The 15,098-nt window shown below is 51.7% G+C and overlaps 7 protein-coding genes across 7 annotated transcripts; 3 read left to right on the top strand and 4 right to left on the bottom strand.

The window, feature by feature from the left end:
* Positions 1-696: 696 nt before the first annotated feature.
* On the bottom strand, positions 697-2,037 carry LTR84_006403 (uncharacterized protein; the record flags this gene model as incomplete). The annotated part of the gene is made up of 1 exon (XM_064849964.1): positions 697-2,037. One exon carries the CDS (start codon positions 2,035-2,037, stop codon positions 697-699), a length of 1,341 nt encoding a protein of 446 aa, XP_064703265.1.
* An 889-nt stretch (positions 2,038-2,926) lies between these two features.
* On the top strand, positions 2,927-4,612 carry LTR84_006402 (uncharacterized protein; the record flags this gene model as incomplete). Its single annotated transcript, XM_064849963.1, has 3 exons — positions 2,927-3,552; positions 3,601-4,127; positions 4,197-4,612. The coding sequence occupies 3 exons, from the start codon at positions 2,927-2,929 to the stop codon at positions 4,610-4,612; spliced, it is 1,569 nt and encodes a 522-aa protein (XP_064703264.1).
* A 1,329-nt stretch (positions 4,613-5,941) lies between these two features.
* LTR84_006401 (uncharacterized protein) lies at positions 5,942-6,963 on the bottom strand (the record flags this gene model as incomplete). Its single annotated transcript, XM_064849962.1, has 2 exons — positions 5,942-6,505; positions 6,559-6,963. The coding sequence occupies 2 exons, from the start codon at positions 6,961-6,963 to the stop codon at positions 5,942-5,944; spliced, it is 969 nt and encodes a 322-aa protein (XP_064703263.1).
* Positions 6,964-8,848: 1,885 nt separating this feature from the next.
* Positions 8,849-9,608, bottom strand: LTR84_006400 (uncharacterized protein; the record flags this gene model as incomplete). The annotated part of the gene is made up of 2 exons (XM_064849961.1): positions 8,849-9,448; positions 9,510-9,608. 2 exons carry the CDS (start codon positions 9,606-9,608, stop codon positions 8,849-8,851), a joined length of 699 nt encoding a protein of 232 aa, XP_064703262.1.
* A 370-nt stretch (positions 9,609-9,978) lies between these two features.
* Positions 9,979-10,978, top strand: LTR84_006399 (uncharacterized protein; the record flags this gene model as incomplete). Its single annotated transcript, XM_064849960.1, has 3 exons — positions 9,979-10,047; positions 10,097-10,381; positions 10,460-10,978. The coding sequence occupies 3 exons, from the start codon at positions 9,979-9,981 to the stop codon at positions 10,976-10,978; spliced, it is 873 nt and encodes a 290-aa protein (XP_064703261.1).
* Positions 10,979-12,611: 1,633 nt separating this feature from the next.
* LTR84_006398 (uncharacterized protein) lies at positions 12,612-13,518 on the top strand (the record flags this gene model as incomplete). The annotated part of the gene is made up of 2 exons (XM_064849959.1): positions 12,612-13,046; positions 13,114-13,518. The coding sequence occupies 2 exons, from the start codon at positions 12,612-12,614 to the stop codon at positions 13,516-13,518; spliced, it is 840 nt and encodes a 279-aa protein (XP_064703260.1).
* A 301-nt stretch (positions 13,519-13,819) lies between these two features.
* LTR84_006397 (uncharacterized protein) lies at positions 13,820-14,986 on the bottom strand (the record flags this gene model as incomplete). Its single annotated transcript, XM_064849958.1, has 1 exon — positions 13,820-14,986. The coding sequence occupies one exon, from the start codon at positions 14,984-14,986 to the stop codon at positions 13,820-13,822; it is 1,167 nt and encodes a 388-aa protein (XP_064703259.1).
* Between the last annotated feature and the right edge of the window lie 112 nt (positions 14,987-15,098).

The following is a 15,098-nucleotide window of genomic DNA, read 5'->3' as shown; positions in this document are numbered from 1 at the left end:
CAAGATTTCATAGTGTGATTCAATTCGACGATTCTCCGAGACGAAGATACCAGTTCTAACAATGTTCGAATTTTCCTGGGGTACTGGCAACGGAGGAAAGCCTGCCTCTTCTGGTGACCACTCCTTGAGGATCAGAGGTTTTGTTGAATATTCGCATTGCAAGTCATCTTGCCAGCAACGCTGACATGGCTGTTCCCCGACGCACCTGAAGTGTCGTCGTCGGCAATTGTCACAGGAGAGTTTTGTTCTTGATGCTGTTCCCCTCTTTGAGCGACTCATGAATATCTGGACTTCATCGGGTGAGAGCAAGGGAATTTCGTCAGAGTGGAAAGCATGGAGAGGGGTTGAGCACTTAAATGAAATCCAACTTGGCAGCATCATAGTCCGTTACGCCACCTACCTATTGTACTTAGGTACCCAGGCAAGTTTCCGCCCTTTATGCCCGCACTCGCGACTGACACAGAACCTGTTGAAGTTGCTCTCTTTTATTCATCGATGGTTTAGTCCAGAAATTACTAGCTACAAGTCAGAAGGACATGGCACTGGCTGCTACGTCTGCCGGGCAAGGGGGCCTCCTGGGGGATATCAACGCAGGTAGCACACTTAGATTCCTAGAGTTCTCCAGAATTAAGAGCCCTATTGACCGAATATACTTCTCTCACTCCCCTACACCGGAACTCCAAACTGCACTACTATCTAATGATGACCATTGACTCCATTTGTCCCGTTTGTGGACGGTCGCACAACTTCCATCTCCAGCACGGGATCCATCCTCTTCTCTAATGGATAGTTCCCCCAGAAATCTTGTACACGCTTCATCAATCGATGATATGCTAGCCCTGAGCCAGGCTGGATATGACCGATGATGCCAGCTCGGGAAGATTCGACTCTCTGAGGCACAACTAGAGATCGGCCTACTATGCACTCGAGACCATTAAGGCCGAAGCTCATCGCCTCCCTCGACCCAGTCGGAACACCTATCTCATCGAGGAAGGCGATCCTGGTGTTCGGCATCCGCTCTCGCAGATAGTTGATAATGTTGGGGTTGTAAGATCCTCCACCACCAAGATAGATCTCGTCAATACCTCCTTTCGGACCCCATCTTTCGTAGGCATCAGCTAAGGCCTTGGCCGTGATTCGAGTGATTGTGGCCACACAATCTTCTGGGCTGGCCCCCTTTGCCAGCATTCGCTCGCAAATGTCTTCGCCCATTGTATCACCAAAGGTTTCCCGACCAGTTGTCTTGGGGATGTCATGCACGAAATAAGGACCGGTCAATACCTCATCGACGATTGATTGGTCCACTTTACCGGCGGCGCCCATTTTGCCATCCTTATCGTATTGCTGCTTCCCATTTGTGAAATAGCGAACAGCGGCATCAATGAAAACATTTCCCGGGCCAGTGTCAAAGTCGTAGCCCTGTTGAATGTCGCCCTTTGGTAGCATTGTGATGTTAGCAATGCCACCAATGTTTTGGACCGCTCGGTTCTTGGTTGGGTGTGTTGTAGTTAGTCCATCCCATGCCACAAATAGGGGGCAACCTTGTCTTCCGAGCGCCATGTCACTGACACGGAAGTTTGAAAGGCTGGTGATGCCAGTCTTAGCAGCGATGATGGAAATTTCGGCCATATCGAGGTGAGCTCGTTGTGGGTTTCCCTTGAACATTTCGGGAAGAGGCAGATGCCATATTGTCTGACCCTGACCAGCGATGATGTCTACATCACTGTCCAAACTGAAACCTTGTTCCTCGGCAAATTGAATTATCGCGTTGGCGGCGAACTCTCCCAACTGAATGTTCACAATCGAAATCTCTTCGGGAGTTGTTTTGTTTTCCTTGATAAGTCTCATCACTCTCTTCTTGAGGTCGCCGTCGAAGGCCACCTCTCCCGCATGTAGCAGCTGCATTTTTAAGGGGCTTGCGGGACTGTCTTGCGTGAAGTGCATATGTGCAATATCCAGTCCATCCATGGAGGTTCCGGCATTGGTGCCGATGACCTTCAGGTCCAATGGCTTGCCTGTCCATTCGGAGATGGCCATGATGCTTGAGGAAAATAAGGAGATGTAAAAGTACAGAGGCAGTGTAAATTAAGAGCTGGTTCTTAGCGAGAAGTGACATGGTAGAAGATATTCAGTGCTCGCTCTCTCTCCTTATATCGAAGTTGTTGAATTTCCAGATCTTCGCCGAAGACTCCACCCGCAGAGTGACCCTTTATGGCGGAGGCTCTGGGCATGCTTCCGATATTGTGTCTGATGGAGACCTTGAGGATATGCCCATGAGAACTAACGTTGCCACTGTTCAAGTTTGGGGAAGACCGAAAGACGCCGCTATCTAGGAAGGAAGGAGCCTCCGACAACAAACTTTTCTTATGTGCGGAGGTTTACCGGCTTCAAGTTTGCGGAGCAGGAACCCCAGACTGCAGTAGAACAACTTGAAGATCGTTGTGCTTAAAAGGCAAAATGGCTATGTTCAATCGTTGCAAACTTTATTGCCGGAACTCCTTGCCGTGCAGGTGGAGGCCCTTTCGATTTGGCAGATCTGATTAGCGGAAACAGCAACGCACTGTTCAAAACGGCTACCAACGAGTAACTTGTTGATCCCATCCTGCCCACATGAACGCCGACAATACTCCAGAATGTGCGGCCGCGAAGCATTTCCTTCCTGAGTAATATGTGGATCCTTCCGAGTACCTGGACATACAGCACGGGGTCCCCAGGCTTCCAAAGCCTTGATGGAGCCTGTCCCTCGTGGATTGAGCGACGGCAGCGCGTCTACATAAATCATGGATACCTCCAGCATAAGAACATGCTTCTTCTTCTTCATCATCAGCTGTCTTTCCATAGTCGACCGATAATTATCAGACCTCCGTGTTGAGGAGTCGCTTTCTTCCCATCATCCTTCACCTTGAATCGACACACAGCTTCCAAAATGGGCCTCACCGACATGAAATTCACTCCTTACACCTCGACCATGGGTCTGAGTGGCCTGCGTCTGCAGTTTGCTATCGCCACAATTGCAACCTGCGCCTTCTGGCTCTTTGGATACGACATGTCCATCATGGGCGGGCTCATCACAGAAGAGCCTTTCCTCTCCGTCTTTCCAGAGACCAAAAACGCAACTATTCAAGGCATCGTCATAGCCACGCTCGAACTTGGCGCCCTGTTCGGCGCCATCCTCTGTATCTTCTGTGGTGACAAGTGGGGAAGGAGAGGGACCGTATTCACAGGCATGGTCTTCATGTTGGTCGGTGGCATATTACAGGCATCAGCATGGCATATCGCCCAAATGGTGGTCGGACGCTTGTTGTCTGGCATCGGTTTGGGTCTCCAAGTCGCTACCATACCCGCATGGCAGTCTGAATGCGCTAAACCAAAGTCTCGAGGTCGATGGGTCATGATCGAAGGTGGTCTCCAGACCTCAGGTGTCGCTTGCGGCCAGTGGGTTGGTCTTGGCTTCTTCTACACCAGCGGTCAGGTACAGTGGCGTGCACCTGTCGCCCTTCAACTGGTTCCAGCTGCGATCGTCTTCTTCTTCATCATGTTCCTCCCTGAAAGGTAAGACCGCCACCATCCTTTCCACAGCCCCTGCTAACCCCCTTCCAGTCCTCGTTGGCTCGTTTCCCATGGTCATTTCTCCGAAGCCAGAGATGTCCTCTCCAAACTTCGCAAGTTGGACGAGTCGCACCCGGACTTTGTTGCAGAATTCGCCGGTATAATGGCCAGTCATGAGGCTCAAAAGGCCGAAGCTCCCTTCGCTTACAAGGAACTCTTGCAAAACGGCAAGACACAGACCTTCCGCCGCATGTTGCTGGGGGTATTCATCAACGCAGCTCAGCAGCTCTCCGGTATCAACATGGTCTCAACTTACGCCAACCAAATCCTCTCCACTAGTTTCGACTTGAGTCCGGGCACATCTCACCTCATTGCTGCTTGTGGTGGCACTGAATACGCACTTTGCTCTCTCCTTGCCGTGTTCTTAATTGAAGGCCTGGGACGTCGTAGAGCTTTCATGTGGACGGCGACAGGCATGGCGGCTTGCTTCATCGCCATCCCTATTTTGCTGTCAACCAGTTCCCGATCAAACCAACTCGCTGGTGCTGGCCTCCTGTTTTTATTCAATACGTTCTTTGGTAAGTAACAGCTGCATTGTTACCGGCACTACCCTTCTCCTCGCTCGTGAACTAACCCAATGGCAACAGGTCTCGCCTGGGTGGGTGGTCCCTTTCTCTACGCCGCTGAAATCGCTCCTCTCCGTGCTCGCGCCCCCTCTGCCGCACTCGGCTCGGTCAGCAACTGGACCTTCTGCTTCCTGGTCGTCATGACCATTCCCACGTCGTTCGCAAACCTCGGCTGGAAAACTTACATTTACTACGCGGTCTTCAACGCCGTGTTCGTTCCGATCATCTATTTCTTCCTCGTCGAAACAAAAGGCCGTTCGCTGGAGGAACTGGACGTCATCTTTGCGACACCAGGCGATCCGGTCAAGAATGAGAAACGGCTCCCTCACGATATTTCAATCCACGATGCAAAGATGGCTCTGGGCCTGGAAGATGCTGGATCAGACAAATCCGTAGAGGAGGTTGCACAGGTACATACTGTGGAGAAGCAAGCGTAGATAATCACCGAGGTCTTCCCGGCTTCGTAAACGTGAATAGAATGCAGGAAACTCTCTCCAAAAAGATGATTGATTAAACCCTTAATCGGTGTATATCGCGATCATTTAAGTCTCCACAATGCCGAAGCAGGCCCAGCTACTTTGAATAGCCCAATCAATCAAGTGAAACGTCCCAGAGACCATCCCTCGCTGCAGTGATGCAATGCGGTGGGTGGTCTTGAGCTAGCTCCAACTCTCCTCAGTAAGTTAGTTGTCCAGGCAGGAAATTGGAAACAGTGAAGCGTAATTTTAACCCTGGCGTCCTCCTTGACCACGGATGCTTGACGTACCGACGCAACGTGGGCAGCGTTTGAGACTGGGCCGCCTGAAGCGGGAGCCTCGCCCGTTAGTAGATGCACGAGTAGGTCAGGAAGCCCGGTGGGAGTCCGTCCGGCCAAGGGCCGTCCCAAGGGCAGAAGGACTAGGGCTACATACCTAAATACGTAGTAGTCATCGGTTGGGACGACGAGCAAGCCGATGGAGGAATATTATTGTGAGAAGGGGGGGAGAAAAAGTCACCAGGTGATACATATATACGGATATCATGATAACAGGGCGAGCATTTGGTGTGTTATATAGGTAGATAGATAGAATACAAAAAATTCGTTGTTCCTGAGGGGGAGGGTGCGTGGGTTTGAACATGTCACCACAACCCTCCCTCCCTTCAGAAGTTGACCTCAAAACAGACATATTGTGTTACACATTCTCACAACCCGACCTTGGATGGGGCGGGGACCGTTGCAGCTTTCATGATCAAAAAATAGGGTCCCTCATTTCTTTTCTCTGCCCCCATATGGTGTCTAAAAACTAAAACAGAAAAAACATCAACAAAAAAAGCCTCAACCTCGGGATATAAAACTGACGAGGGAGCACTGGGTATTTTGCGCGGTGGCAATGAACCGTGACAAAGAAAAATATCAAAGCCGGACCTTGTTCCGATTTCCCACACAAGAAAGGTAATATAACTCCCTACGCACCGGTTTTGAAAGCAAGGAAAAGAGGATGTGGAAGAGGGCTAGCCTCGTCCCCCTTTCGTCTGGATTCCCGGGCGTAGAATGTTTTGTTCTTTGATATTGGGAAAAAAGGAAGAAGGGCCTTATTTTTCGGTTTCCTCTCGGGTCGTGCTGCTTCTGTTCCAAGATTGGAGAGAAACATGTTTTTCCTTCTTTTCGTAGCCTGGTGTCCTTCCGGGGGGTTTGTTCTTGCCCTCCCAAATACCGTAAAATTTCCTGTCCCGTTTACCGGTGATAAAAGGAGAAGTCGTTTTCATTCCTCTTCTAAACTTTGCCATTACAACAGAGCCACCAAGGCACCGACCGCCACACCAGCCAAGGATGCATCCCGGACATTCAAGCTCGAAGCAGCACCAGTGAATGTGGCAGGTACAGCAGGTCTTGAGCTGGTAGCTGCCGTCTGCACGGGTGGTGCACCGACGAGCGAGCTTGATGGGGGTGCGTTGAAGCCACCACCGAAGGTAGCGGTGGCGACGGGTGGTGGTGGGGGAGGTGCAGTTCCAGCTGGTGGGGGAGCAACAGTTCCAGCTGGTGGTGGTGGAGCTGGCACTGAGACGGTGGGAAGTTTGCCGGCGTTTTCGATGTATTTTTCGATGGTGTTGGGTCCTGATGGCGCTTGGTTGATGACCATGGCCATACCTCTCTGGCAATGGTTGACTTGACCGCAGAAGATCCAGATAGGCTTGGTATCATTGACAAGAACATTATACACTGGCGTGAATGGCTCATCACCCTTGACCGGAATGAATCCAGATCGGATACCGGGACGCATGGCCGATGTCAGGTTTGCGGCGAGTGGCTTGCAAGGCTCGGCAAAGCTGGACTCCGTGATCGTGTGGTTCTGTAGACTGTTGTTAGTTGAAATTCTTCAGCTGGCACACCTGATTGATTTACCTTTGGGTGGAACTGGAATTGAACGATGGAGCCCACGGGAGCATCGATCTTGTTTGGGAAGTACTTCAAGCTACCATTCGCGTCGGCGACAGACACGACTTGGACCATGAGCTGTCCAGGTGGTGGTGGAGGTGGTGCACCACCTGTTGGGATGGGAATACATCCTGCTGGGCAAGAAGGAGCTTGCCATACTGGAGCAGCAGTCTCATAAGGTGATTGACTGACGGGTGCGGGTTGGTGTTGTGGGGGCGCACTGGTTTCCCAGCTATTCCATCCACCGGAGGGTTGAGGAGGTTGTTGCCAGCCGTTACCACCACCACCACCGCCATTAAAGGATTCATGACTTGTCGCAACAGCGGCAGTCGCAAGGATCGTCGAGATCAAAAAGCTCTTGATGACAGACATTCTGAAGGGTGTTTTGTGTTGATGATTTGATTTAGTTTTCAGATATTGGATGTTGGGTTATGTTATGCAGTGAGTGACAACGAGCGACCGGCGCAAAGAATTTAACTGCAGTGCGTCAAGCAGCAGAATGAACGAACAGACCTGTACAAAAAAAAGAGAGAGGTCAAACAACGGTGGAATGATGGAATGGAGAAAACGAATGGAATCCAAACGGGTTGCAAGCGCTACATATGTAGGCCATCTGAGGCGGGCAGTGCAGAAGCGACCAGGGCGTCAAATTGTCAAAGTTTCCACAGTTTTTAGAATCAAGGGATCTGGATCTCCTGGGAAGATGGCACTGATCGAGTTTCGTTACCTGGTCAAGTCTAACCCCTAGCGGAGGGGTGCTTGATTGGGGTTACCCATTAAGAATGTCTGAAGTTCGTCTCAGGTGAAGAGGGTAGAGGGAGCCGCGACAGGCGAGAACGCCATCGACATCTGGGCTGAGTCAAGCGCCAAATAGCGAGGACGGCGGCAAGGAGTGAGAGGTGATGGACAGGATAGCGGAGAAGGCTGATGTTTGAGGTTGAGAGGAACGGAGAGATTCGACACGCTGACAGTTTTGGATGTGTCTGGAGGAGTCGCCCGGAGTTTCATGGGGGCCGCTAAATCACCCGTGGCGACCAGTCCAAGAGACCGAGGGAGGCCCTTTTTACCCTTTTTGTATCCCTGACTCTGGGCATGTTTGCTCTGTTTGCTCATTGAAAGGGGCTCTCGCGGGTCTTGGCGTCGGGGGCGGATCGAGCCTTGCAGGGTCGAAGAAAGGGATCCTTCTCAACGTCCAGCCTCCCGGTGGCCCAGTGGACCTTACAATGTGACTGTGAGAGCGCCAGCGATGCAGCAGCACTGACCCATCTCTACCAAGTATCTCGCCTACATGTCCGAGTCTGCACTAGAGGGATCTTGATTATCATTTTCTCAACCCTAGCCCATGCTCTGCCCAGTCGCTTGTATCCACCGACTCACCGAGGCCTTTGGTGGTCAACGTGTCGCTCTTCGACTCTCTTGCTGGGCAGTCCGGATCGCTTGACTCCCGGGTTTCACTCCAAGAGAGGCCAACTGGGTCCGCTTGAGCCTTGAGCCTCTTCCTGCAAAGCTGGTTGAGCAATTAGGAAATCTGTCACCGGGTGCTTCTCTACCGAGATGGGTACGTAACGCTCGGTCAAGGCTTGACCATGCAGCTTAGGGTTGTACTGACCTTCCTAATCCTGCCCATGGTAATTGTGTTATTCCGCATTCGTCCTGAGATTTGGAAATTATGATTGATAACCTGTTTAGAGTGTTACAACGTGCTACTACCCAGATGACTACTGCAGCCTCTGCATGGTAGTTGCATTCGAGATGTGATTGCGACTGCTCATTGACTTCGACTGGAGTGCACGTGGCTTTCAGCAGGCCATGCTGTTCACCTCACTCGATACGAGTACGAGTTCAAGCTTGTAGTAGTTGCGAAAGTATCTTGATCTCTTTGAACAAACATTGGTACCGAGTAGTCATTATTATGTACTACCATGCATTATCCCAACTACCACAAACCCTAATGACCCGAAAAATGTAGAGAGGCCGCAATTCAGGCCATATCCACGATACTACGCCATTACGCCATTGACGACCAGCTGGCACACCAAACTTATAACTCAGCAAGCGAGGCGTCGACATAGCCTCTCTGGAACTGGATGGCTTTGTCCTCAGCCTTTCGCTGAGATTCACTGATATTGACATAATGTTACACGTCCCGTTTTCCTTTCTATCAGCATTAACACACCCTGAGCTCATCAATTCCCTCATCATCCATAAACGCGTGCCTCAATTCTGACCTCGAATGGCAGTCGGTCGACAGATCTCATCAAGTCATGGTATAACCATGAGTCGGAGTGGTCATGAAATTCCACTGTCCTGGCGGTAAATTGTCCCGTTGATGGAAAGTGGGAGTGGTTTGAGTCGGGTCTGGTAGGTCGGCTGTCAATGCTGGGTCAACATCATCTTCGGGCTTCCTCTTCTTTGGTCGACCACGAGGACGATTCGCATTGGGTGGATCCAGAACATATTCTTCTTTGAGCTGCATTGAGACATTGGGATCGTAGCCACGTTCTCGCGCAAGTCGTCTGAGCCCAGCCAGCACTTTTGGTTCCACCCCGGTAATTTCGTGAATTCTTTCAGAAGAGATGCTCGCTTCAGCAAGGGCCAGAGCTTGAATGCGCACGGCAGTTGTATGTTCCTGCATCTTGAGGACCTTGGGGGCTTTTGCTTCCGAGCTCTTTTGAGTCCAGTCTTGACTTCTGAAGAATGCGGCAGGATCGGCAGCTTGTCGCGTAATGCTTGTCTCCAGACCTTGCTCTTTCATGGTATCAAGGTATTGTTGACAGCTCAGCAGATGCACCCGCTGACGCGAGGTGTGCTGAGCCATCTCCCTTCCACAGTACTTGCATCGTACCTGGGCGAGTTTCTGCCGCATCAATTAGACCAGAGTACTTCCATAGCTGCGTGCAGAGGATGACAACATTTACCTGCGTGCCATCGGGATCCTGAGGGATGATGTCCCAGGCAGAGTGAGTTTCGGTATCACCTGGCTTATTCTTATAGCCACCGCTACCTGGACCACCCATCCTTGCGCGACAAGATGTTCAGCCTTGCTGGGATGGGAATTGAAGGTTGAAATGTCGGACGAAGGAGGTCTTTTGACTGATGACAGATGGGATGGCGATGGTGGGCACGGTGGGTGTGCGTGAGATGAAAACTTGGGCGTCATTACAGAATCTGCAGTGGAAGTCTTTTGAACCAACGCTAGTGTATTTCGGGCATCGACCAAAACACGCGCCCCGCGTCTCCAACTTGAAGTAGATTCACCCACCACCGAGTGACATGGTGCGCAGCGCAGCCTCACCATAAACAAATGTGGGCAGAATAATCGGTTTGTTTGTGCAATTCCTGCATATTCCATGCTGCCGGTACTTGCTTTCGCAGTTCCTTCCCACGATGACGATGTCAGATCCTGTCCAAACATCCACGGCGTTGCTCACTGAACATCTGCAATACACTCCTCTCGTATGCGACCTCTCCCAAAGGGAAAATACAATGGCTAATCTCATAGTAGTCACTGATTGACGACATCATCAATTCCGTCAACAACTTCGTGTACCAGGGCGTGGGAAGTCTCGAGATTGGGCTACTCTCTACCCCTCCCGAAAGACTAGGATTCAAAGCAGTCAAGCATGATGATACGGATGGTACAAGCCAGGAAGACTTTCCAGAAGCGAAGCAAGAGATTGAAGAGGGACTGCATCAACTAGAGACACTGCTCAACTCGACCGTGGACAAAAACTTCGACAAATTTGAGATTTATGTGTTGAGGAACATCCTCTCGGTTCCGGCAGACTTAGTGAGCTGGATGCGACTAGGACATTACGAAGTACAATCTCCATGATCTCAGAGTATGAGGCCTATACTGACTATGTAGGGTATATCATACCCACCTCCGGAAAATGGGCCTACCGCTGAGAGCGTACAACTGCTTCGACAGCAACTCGCGGCCTCACGAGCAGTCTCCCGCGCCCTCTTGGAAGAACAGACCAGGAATGAAGCAATCCTTGGGCAATTGCGAGGTATTGTGGGCAGCACCCCAGGCGCATCAAACAGCCTGTCTTTCCTCACTACAGCTGCACCTCTGGTTCAACAAACCTTGACAACGAATACCAATTTTGTGCTCTCTCAGTTACCGGCGATCAGGAATCTACTTAACGAGCTACGACCCAAATTGGCCGCTTTGAGAGAAGCCAAGGGGCTGCTGCAAGCAGATACAGCAAAGGAAGAATTGAGAGCAGAACGAAGACAGTACATCGAACAGCGCACGAGAATGCACTTGGAACGAAATGGTCAGACTCTTGGAGAAGAGTCTGCAATGGTGTCTGGTAAGCGAGTTGATCCGGAGGAGGTTCAAGCTTTGGAAAAGGTTGCCTCCATATTTGAGCCGACCTAAGGAAACGGCTCGAAGAATACCAATTCTCGCCTTGACCGCCATGCTCTCCACGACCGAGTGGAAGCTGCTTGAATCGCTAGCTCGATGGGAGTCGAGACATGTTGAATCAGCGACTTTGGCCGTAGTCGGGGTGATCTGGAAAGACAAAATCTGTCGCCAGCCTGATTTGGCCAAAGATTGCCTCTTTTTGGAAGCGACGACAAGTTTCATCGACCAACAATGCTGATATGTTGTGCATGAAGTGAAAGTCATGTGTCTGTGGAAGGCGGAGCCCGTACTGTGCGAACACGGAAGAATCCCCAAAGCGGGCATGTTTAGTTGTTTCAACAAGTGGGCTATCAAGGAAACCCTATCCTCAAATCGAAGAGGGTAACCGACATTAGCAAGGTCGGTGCACAGATGCGAGGGCTCTTGCAGGTCTTTACTCTCTCAAGCATGGTTGGGAAGGGTCTTGTGCAGCTCGAGCCACATTGGTGCAGATGCGACCAGCAGAGAACGAGTTTAGTGTATTGGAGCACGGATAGCAAAGGACTTGACTCGGGTCAATCTAAAGGCCACTACGTGGAGGAGAGTTTACGTTCCCGAGGTGGGAGCATTTGGCAATCTAGATTTCGCGTACCTGGAGTGTGTGGAGGACCAGATGGACCAATTAAAGCGGACCAAGATCGACTGGGATCAACGTTGCAGTGTTTGAGGCCTTGATGTAACAGGCTGACAATCAGTCAAGTCTTCTGTTTGCAGGCTTGAGATGGGAGTGTTGATCGGGGACACTTCTTTGGTGGTGGAGAGCTGGCTCTGATCGGGGTTTATTCCCATCCAACTCATCGTCTGTGGATGTTATTGTTTCAGTACAGATGATGATTGCCAAACCCACCTACACCGACCCCTCCGAGACTACCTAGGTATCTAGGACTATGCATACTGAGTCATTCAACAAGCTGTGGAATCCAAAAATAATTCACCAGGAGGCTACTCGTACGGTACCTCCACCCAACCCTCCTCTGGATGCGCTGTCATTGAACTTGAAAGGTCGACGGGACTACCCTTGCGCCCATGGCCATGACGAGACCAACCAAAATGCCCCTCTCCGCCAAGCCGAGATTTTAGCAAGCGCCCACTTCTTAACTTTGGCCTCCCATCTTCTTCTCTCATCCTCTCATCCTCTCGTTCGTCCCTTTCCAACCCTCCATCTTCGCTTCTCTCCTCCTGTTAGCTTGCCACCAGCTCACAGGCTCTGGTAGTCTTTAGCCGCCATCTAATTCTGATGGCTCTTTCTCAACAGATGCTGATTCGTCATCCCATCTAGTATCTGATGGCCTTGCGTATATTTCTGGAGTTCTCTCTTGTTGCTCCAGTCCTTAGGTAAGTGCTTTTTACGCGCCTTGGTGGGAACCGCAAGGCCATCAGGCCCTGAGCCTCAGTGATCCCAATCAAGGGAGGCAATGACCACCACTCAGCCGCTGCTAAGATCATGGCTACAATAAGAGAAAGAGAACTTGCACTCTCGTCTTTCATTTTGCTGCTGATTCTTGTTCCCTCATTCCTTTTTGTCTTTGGTTGCGCTGGTTTCGCACTGTTTCTTTACCAAGATATATAAAACACAAGGCTACGTTCACTCTTGCCTCTCGCAATCATGGAACACTCCTCCTCCACACTTCGTCCATCAACTGAAAGCCATGCCACAACTCGTCCCCCCTCCAGTACCCAGAAGGACGAGACGTACCAATACAAAGCAGTGACCGTCATTCCTTCACCTTTAATGACTGCTTCATTAAACTCTCGCCATTCTGCAACTTCAGTCCAAGAGTCAACATATCTGTCCCAAGCAAGATGGCTTCGCAGGAGTCGACTGGCCCTTACCGTCTTGATTATTGGGACTGGTGTTGCTGCCGTAGCATGCAGTGGCCACATCCAACATAGCTACAATTCTACCCATCTGGGACCCGAATATCACTTGACCCTTTGGCCCATCAATATCGATCTGAGACCCAACCTTGTCATCTTGAATTCAGCCGCCATCGTCATTGCGAGCAGTATTGGTTATCTTGTGTTCTCACTCCTGCCTTCCGTAAGAATACCCCACAGAGCCACTTTCCCCTGTCCCAAGCCATATCTAATAGATCTACCTCCCTCAGCCCCATTCGCGCAACGTCCTGTACAACATCTTCTTCGCAGCATCATCACTAGTCGGCCTGGTCCTCGGCATCTTCGCCCTGGCATTCAACCTGAGCCTGACCAACCCCAGCGCCAAGCATCAAAGAGACTCACTTCAATCTTGGACCTGCAAGTTCGCCGACGGTGCTCAGAAATTCGATGCAGACGCTAGCCAACTCAAAATTCCTGTCTATCTCAATGACGGCATGACCATCCCAGCCGGCTTCAAGAGACTCTGTGACGAGAGTGTGGTCAGTGTTGGGCTTGTCGTTGCGCTTCTGGTCCTTGAGGTCATGGGCTGTGCTGTTGCTGGTGTGGGGATTCTTCTGGAGCGTCGGATGGCCGAGAAGCGTCGTAATAGGTATTATGGCGATGAAAAGAATTGAGCGGTTTCCAGATTGATTCTTTGGTTAGCCTTGTCTACGACGGTAGGGCTGTTATGGTTTCGGCTATGCGATGGCTCTGGGTCGACACTTGACTAGAGGTCATGTTATTACTTACTTTCAACCCGATGAGGCAACAGCAGCACATTGGACGGCTTGGCTTGGCATGGTAGTGGTGTTTCGAACCTTTCGTTATTCTGTAGTTAGATCACACAGATGTAGTACTAAATATCATTTCTTCCTTCCCTTCTGACCGCCCCTCTCCTAACGCACAACAACAATGCCTCCCCATGCAAGACACCCCCTAAGCAAGTGGAACCAATACGCCAGCACACCAAACCGCAGAAATCGACCTTGTATTGCGAATATCAACCAACGGATTCTCCCTTAAGAGCACCAGGTCCGCCCGCCTCCCCCCTTCCACGGCCCCTCGATCCTGCAATCCAAAATACCGCGCCGGCAGCACAGTCGCGGCCCTCAGGGCCTCAAGACATGACAAGCCCGCCTCGACCAGCAGCTCCAGCTCCTGATGCAGCGCTTCTCCATGCACGACAGACACCGGCGAGGCCGGGTCGATGTGAGCATCCGAACCCGCGAGGATCGGCACTCCCGCACGATGCAGCGCCGTCACGGACGCGCGGGCGTTGGTGTAGACTGGCTTGCCCGGGGAGGGGTGCTGCCTCCGCCTCGTGGCGCTGATGATGCTGAGCACGGTATTTGGATGCGAAAGCAAGGATTTCAAAACGCGTGCGCTGAACGGCGCAGCGATGGCTTTCATCATGGTGAGCGTGGGCACCGAGACCTGGTTGTCAGCCGCCATGCGTGCGCTCGCGGTGTCGTCGAGTGCCGCGTCGCAGGGTACGTGCGTGATCACGTCGGTGTGCGCGTCTTGCGCCATGTGAAAGGCATGGAGCTCCGAGGCATGTGCGACGACCAGCTTGCCGTGCCTGTGCGCTTCGACAACGACCGCGTCGAGTGTCGCTTGGTCCGGGCCCGGGTCCTCCGCGATCATCTTGATGTAGTCGACGTTCTCGGCCAGGCGCTCCTGCACGAACCGGACGGCCTCGTCCGGGCTGGAGATCAGCGAGCTCTTCATCATGGGCAGGATCGTCGCGTGCACGCTCCCCGGGCTCGTTGCCGGTGCTCCAGATGTTCGGAAGTCGCTGGCATGCTTGTGGCCCCGTTGGGCCGAGATCTTCGATGCCGGCCATGTCCCCATGTCGAGCCCCGTTGTCACGCCGTAGCGCGCCATGGCTTTCAGCTCTTGCGCCGTGTTGAGGTGGATGTGCGCGTCGATCAGCCCGGGAATCAGTACGCCGCCGTGGCCATTGATTTCTTTGGCGCCCAGTACAGGAGACGCCACTATCACGCCCCCAGATACTGAGATGGCCTTGAGTGCGCTAAGGTCGTGGCCATCAAAGACTCGCACATTGTTGATGTTGAATGATCGGCTATCCTGGGCGGCCTTCATGAGAAATTTACTTCTTGCGTATTTCACAGGGGAGGGAGCGAGAGTTGGAAAGCTTCCCTACACCTGAGGGGAATTTCTTCATATTTATTCAGGCGCCGCTCATGCAATCGTG

The sequence above is a fragment of the Exophiala bonariae genome, assembly GCF_035927105.1.
Source record: "Exophiala bonariae strain CCFEE 5792 chromosome Unknown scaffold_24, whole genome shotgun sequence".
Taxonomy (NCBI): Eukaryota; Fungi; Ascomycota; class Eurotiomycetes; order Chaetothyriales; family Herpotrichiellaceae; genus Exophiala; species Exophiala bonariae.
The sequence above is the reverse complement of the archived record's forward strand: the minus strand, read 5'-3'. Positions and strand labels throughout refer to the sequence as shown.